This window comes from Cyprinodon tularosa, unplaced genomic scaffold, assembly GCF_016077235.1.
Source record: "Cyprinodon tularosa strain WSP-4 unplaced genomic scaffold, ASM1607723v1 ctg84, whole genome shotgun sequence".
Classification (NCBI taxonomy): Eukaryota; Metazoa; Chordata; class Actinopteri; order Cyprinodontiformes; family Cyprinodontidae; genus Cyprinodon; species Cyprinodon tularosa.
In genome coordinates this window covers 218,802-225,245 of record NW_024039607.1, presented here as the reverse complement: position 1 = coordinate 225,245, position 6,444 = coordinate 218,802, and the positions used below count along the sequence as shown (strand labels likewise).

Below are 6,444 nucleotides of genomic sequence, written 5' to 3'. Positions count from 1 at the left end.
TTATTATTTTAAACAGATTGTTAAATGTTGTTATAACACGATTTTTCCCTTTAACATTTTGCTTGACTTTCTGATACTGTGAAGTTAAATAGTTTTTGTCACATCAGCTGCTGTGACCCTCACACCTGCAGGTCATTCCCTGATCAGCAGTGGACCCAATATAAGGACGGAGCCTCCACCTGCTCGCCGTCAGATTGTTGTCTAACCCCTAGTGGTAAACACTCTCAGGCCATCTGTCTGCTCAAGTCTAAGTTTTGACTAAGCCAAGTTTGTTCCCTCTCCTAAACCTGCCTGTTTTCTTCCCCCAGTGTCTCGTCTGATAATCTGGACCCTCATCCTCGCTTGTTATCTTGGACTCCCTGGTGACGACCTCCTGCCTGCCCGACCACAGATTCAAGGATTGCCCCCAAACTCTGACTGGTTTCACGGATCTGACCCTTGCCTGTCTGACCAAGAGTAAAATAAACCTCCTAACTGTGCCAACTGCTCTGTTTGTCCATCTGTGCCTGTAGAGTGTGACAGTACAATCTGACCAGACAACATGGACCCGGCTGAGCAGCTGCCTGCCCCCACCTCAGAAGTCCAATCCCTGAGGGATCTCATAACACGGCAAGGGAGAGCTTTGGGACAGAGCGAGCACAGGCTTACTGGACTGGAGACAGCAAGCCAGACCATTCACATGGAGCTCGCACAGTTGACGGCACAGGTAGCACACCTCACATCTTTGCTTACCTCTGTTGCAGCTCCACAACCGCCTCTAGTTCCCCAGGCTCCAGCACCCGAGGTTCCTCAGCCACAACCGGCTTCTCCTTCGGTTTTTTCCCAAGCCGCAGCCCCATCTGTGAACCACAGCGGAGCGTATGTTCCTGATCCACCTCCATTTTCTGGTGAGCTCTCCAAATGCCGAGGCTTCCTGCTACAGTGCCAAATGGTCTTCAGCCAGCAACCCTCGGCTTTTGCTTCTGACCTTTCAAGAATATATTATGTTATGGGTTTGCTGCGGGAACAGGCTCTAGCATGGGCGCTTGCTTTCTCTTCCACCAACCCTCTAACATCTCTCACCTTTACTCAGTTCTCCTCTGAATTAAGCCGAGTGTTTGACCATCCTGACCATGCTGGAGATGCGTCAAGGCGCCTATTAAAGCTCCGCCAAGGTCCCCGAAGTGCTGCAGAGTTTTCTGTGGATTTCCGCACCGTGGCAGCCGAGTCCGGATGGAACGACAGATCTCTCAGAGGAGTATATTATAACGCCCTAAATGAAGCCTTAAAGGATGAACTCTCCCTCAAGGAAGAAGCAGCCGATCTTAACTCTCTAATCACCCTGTCAATCCGACTAGACAACAGGCAGCGTGAGCGATGCAGAGAGCGGAGCGGGCGACTTCCTGTTTCTCGGTCTGTCCAACCAGTCATTGGGGCCCACAGCGCCCCCTCTGTCACTTCCCCAGAACTGCCGCCTACCCCTGAGCCTTCTGGTGGAGAACCGATGCAGATTGGAGGCACACGTCTGTCAGCTGCAGAAAGACTGAGGCGACTCCAATCTGGAGACTGTTTCTATTGTGGCAAGCCTGGCCACAGAGTAACCAGCTGTCCTCAGCGGCCAAAAGACAGCGCTCATTAGAAGTGGGGAGTCTAATGAGCAATAATGAGTTCCCCCAATCTTCTAATCGTCTTCAGGTAAAAGTTAAACTGTGTCTTGACTCCTCTTCCCATTCTCTAGCTGCCTTGACAGACTCTGGGGCAGAAGACAGTTTTATTGATGCTGAATTGGCAAAGCGGCTGAATATTCCCATTGAACCTGTTAGTCCGCCATTGTCAGCAAAAGGTTTAAATGGCAAACTATTGTTTTGTGTTTCCCACCAAACAGTCCCAGTTTTGACAGTAACCTCGGGTAATCACAGGGAGTTAATCCAATTTAAGATTATTCCCAACTCCAGTTTTAGTATTGTGTTGGGACACCCCTGGCTGGTTCTCCATAACCCTCACATAGATTGGTCTATGGGGAGGATAGTTAGTTGGAGTTCGTTTTGTTCAGGCAATTGCCTTCGCTCTGCCCTACCCAAATCTGACACCAAAGACGAGTTTGTAGAAACCCCGGATTTGTCACAGGTTCCTTCTGAATATCACAATCTAGCAGATGTTTTTAGCAAGACCCAAGCCCAGACACTGCCCCCACATAGACCATATGATTGCTCCATTGACCTTCTCCCAGATGCCCCACTCCCTTCCAGTCGCCTGTACCATCTTTCTAAACAGGAACTAGGGGCTCTGGAGAGTTACATAAATGATTCCCTGGCGGCTGGTCTTATTCGCCGCTCTTCATCCCCTTTAGGGGCAGGGTTCTTCTTTGTTGGCAAAAAGGATGGTACCTTACGTCCTTGTATTGATTATCGGGCCCTGAATGACATTACCATTAAAAACAAGTATCCGTTACCCCTCATGTCTTCAGCATTTGAACTGCTTCACGGTGCAACTATCTTTTCTAAACTAGATTTGCGTAATGCATATTATTTGGTGCGCATCCGTGATGGGGATGAATGGAAAACTGCCTTTAAGACTCTTGTAGGCCATTTTGAGTATTTGGTGATGCCGTTTGGTCTAACTAATGCCCCAGCAGTTTTCCAGGCTCTAGTGAATGATGTCCTCAGGGACTTCCTGAACCATTTTGTGTTTGTCTACCTAGACGACATATTAATCTTCTCCAAGACCAAGGAGGAGCATGTCAGTCATGTTAGGCAAGTTCTCCAACGACTGCTGGAGAACAAACTATTTGTCAAGGCAGAGAAATGTGACTTTCATTGTTCAACCGTGCATTTCCTGGGTTTTATTATTGGAGAGGGACAGATTAGATCAGACCCAGCTAAGACAAAAGCAGTGGTGGAGTGGCCAGAACCGAAGACCCGTAAACATCTCCAGCGTTTCCTGGGTTTTGCCAATTTTTACCGCAAGTTTATCAAGGACTACAGTCTAGTGGTCCAACCACTGACCAAACTCACATCCACCAATCAACCATTTGTGTGGTCACCAGAAGCAGCTGCTGCTTTCAATGCATTGAAACAGTTGTTCGCCTCCCCACCAGTTCTTATCCAACCAGATCCTTGTAAACAGTTTGTAGTGGAGGTGGATGCTTCTGAGACTGGGGTGGGAGCAGTTCTGTCCCAGTATGGCAATCCTGCAAAACAGTTGTTGCCCTGTGCTTTCTTTTCAAGGCGATTAACAGAGGCCGAACAAAATTACAGTGTGGGAGACCGTGAGCTGTTAGCGGTTAAACTGGCCCTGGAGGAATGGCGCCATTGGCTGGAGGGTTCCTCCCAACCCTTTTTAGTCTGGACAGACCACAAGAATCTGTCTTATATACAGACTGCTAAAAGGTTAACACCCCGTCATGCCCGTTGGTCCTTGTTTTTCTCCCGCTTCAACTTTATTCTAACCTACAGACCAGGCTCCAAAAACGCCAAACCTGATGCATTGTCTCGTCAGTTCGACCCCAATTTACCCAAAGAGGAACCTGAGACCATTCTGCCAACCTCTATTGTAGTGGCTAACCTCTCCTGGGAGATCGAACAGTTAGTGAGGCAGGCCCAACAAGAACAGCCCACTCCCAGCAACTGTCCCACTGACCGCCTGTTTGTTCCCGAAGGGGTTAGGTCTGAGGTTTTGCAATGGTCCCACTCCTCCAAGTTTGCCTGCCACCCTGGGGTACAAAGAACCATCTCCCTCTTAAAGAGGCACTTTTGGTGGCCGTCAATGGTTCAGGACACCAGTAAATTTGTCTCTTCCTGTACAGTCTGTAATCGTGGGAAGTCCAGCAACCAGCCACCCTCCGGTTACCTTCAGCGGCTTCCAACCCCAAGCAGACCCTGGTCCAACATCTCATTGGACTTTGTTACTGGTCTCCCTCTCTCCCAAGGTAATGCAGTCATTCTAACCATAGTAGATCGCTTCTCTAAGGCTGCACATTTTGTCCCCCTTCCCAAGCTGCCCACTGCTGCAGAGACTGCCGACCTCCTTGTTCTCCATGTGGTCCGGCTCCATGGCATCCCTCTAGACGTAGTTTCGGACCGAGGACCGCAGTTCACCTCCAGGGTTTGGCGAGCCTTCTGCCAGGCTCTAGGAGCCACAGTTAGCCTGTCTTCTGGTTTCCATCCTCAAACCAATGGTCAGACGGAAAGGGTGAACCAAGACCTTGAAGCTGCCCTCCGTTGTATCATCTTGGACAAACCAACTTCCTGGTCCCAATACTTACCTTGGGTAGAATATGCCCACAATTCACTTACCAGCTCAGCTACAGGTATGTCCCCGTTTGAAGCTTCACTGGGTTATCAACCCCCTCTTTTTCCCTCTCAGGAGCGGGAACTCGCTGTCCCTTCAGTTCAGCATCACCTTCGAAGGTGTCACAGGGTTTGGCGAAGAACTCGAGCAGCACTCTCCAGAACTGCAGAAAGAAACCGCCGTCTCGCCGACCGTCACAGACACCCAGCCCCCAACTATCAACCTGGACAGGAGGTCTGGTTGTCCACCAGGAACTTGCCACTGAAAGACACTTCCAAGAAACTCTCACCCAGGTTTGTTGGACCCTTCACTATTGACCGAATCATAAACCCTGTTACTGTTCGCCTTAACCTCCCCAGGACAATGAGGATCCACCCATCCTTTCATGTTTCCCAAGTGAAACCTGTCCTGTCCAGTCCCTTGTCTCCTCCTGTTCCGCAACCCCCACCCCCCAGGATCGTTGATGATGCCCCTGCATACACAGTGCGACGGCTGCTGGATGTTCGCCGCCGAGGACGTGGTTTCCAATACTTGGTAGACTGGGAGGGTTACGGCCCGGAGGAACGCAGCTGGGAACCACGTTCTGCCATCTTAGATCCTCAGCTCATCCGGGACTTCCACAAGAGGACAAGACGCCACCGGGCGCCTTGGAGGAGAGGACCTGTCACATCAGCTGCTGTGACCCTCACACCTGCAGGTCATTCCCTGATCAGCAGTGGACCCAATATAAGGACGGAGCCTCCACCTGCTCGCCGTCAGATTGTTGTCTAACCCCTAGTGGTAAACACTCTCAGGCCATCTGTCTGCTCAAGTCTAAGTTTTGACTAAGCCAAGTTTGTTCCCTCTCCTAAACCTGCCTGTTTTCTTCCCCCAGTGTCTCGTCTGATAATCTGGACCCTCATCCTCGCTTGTTATCTTGGACTCCCTGGTGACGACCTCCTGCCTGCCCGACCACAGATTCAAGGATTGCCCCCAAACTCTGACTGGTTTCACGGATCTGACCCTTGCCTGTCTGACCAAGAGTAAAATAAACCTCCTAACTGTGCCAACTGCTCTGTTTGTCCATCTGTGCCTGTAGAGTGTGACAGTTTTATACTGAACTCTATACGAACTCTAACAAAAAAGTCTCAATTGATGTGGGCTTAACTGCATTTCGTGTTGACGTTTCAGAAACTATTTTCTCTTTTATTGCCGCTCAATCAGTCACGCAGTAACTGCGAGTGAAATTTCAATCTCTCAAAGAAAAGTTCACATTGTATACGTCGCAGCCTTGAGGGAAACACAACGGCGAAACTTGTCAGCGTTTAAGACGGTTTACTTCAGCGTTTGTCGGAAAGATTCAAGTTTAATTTCCTCCTATTTTCTACCTCCTTCAAACTAAAACCAGCTTTCTCTCTTCTATCAAGAGGATCCTTGTCCTTTAGTAAGCTTTTGTCAGATTATCCCATTCATGCAGCTCCAGTCAGGGTGCTTGAGCCTCTCCTTGAAGGTGAAAAAGGAGAGGTTTGTGTAGGGATGACAAATGTTAAATCATGAGTTTTACTTCATACACACAAACATATACAGAGATCACACGAGTGCCTTCAAAACGGTTTCATTATTCTCAAAGATTCTGTTGATCTGCCTCTTCTGCAAAGCTACAGTCCCAACTTTATTTTTGTTTTCCATTTAGGATTTATAGTAGTTATGGATAAAACATCTATGTAAATAAATGTCACAGTATTTTGTACGTTTTGTATGTTTTTCCTCGAAAAAAACAGATCAGTGCGCATGCGCAGCCAGACAGACGAAAAAAGCAGATCCGCGGACGGACGTAAAACTGGGAAAAACAGTGCAATAATTACTTCTTGATGTCTCTCACTAGGTTGCTTGCTGTTTTGTATCTTAGGGTTAGGGTTAATTTTATGTTAAATTCTATGTTATTGAATGGTGCGTAAGATGCGCATGCGCAAGGATATCTTGTCTCGAGGCAAGACGTTAAAAAAATACGACAAAAAAAATGTCCAAAACGTACGAAATTACGGTGCATAACTTTTCGTACGATTTCGTACGAACTAATAATGAGAATACACTGAAAGGTAGGCAGATTCTATTTGAGATTGTCTTCATTTTTTTCTTTTTGTCCTCAACCTTAAACCTATGTTCTTTACCTCTGGGAGGGACTGATAAGTCTAA

General features: G+C 48.2%; 1 protein-coding gene across 1 annotated transcript; it reads left to right on the top strand.

Moving 5' to 3' along the window:
- Positions 1-328: 328 nt before the first annotated feature.
- On the top strand, positions 329-5,040 carry LOC119774887. The gene is made up of 2 exons (XM_038272606.1): positions 329-706; positions 4,345-5,040. Exons 1-2 carry the CDS (start codon positions 542-544, stop codon positions 5,038-5,040), a joined length of 861 nt encoding a protein of 286 aa, XP_038128534.1. The 5' UTR covers positions 329-541.
- Positions 5,041-6,444: the final 1,404 nt, after the last annotated feature.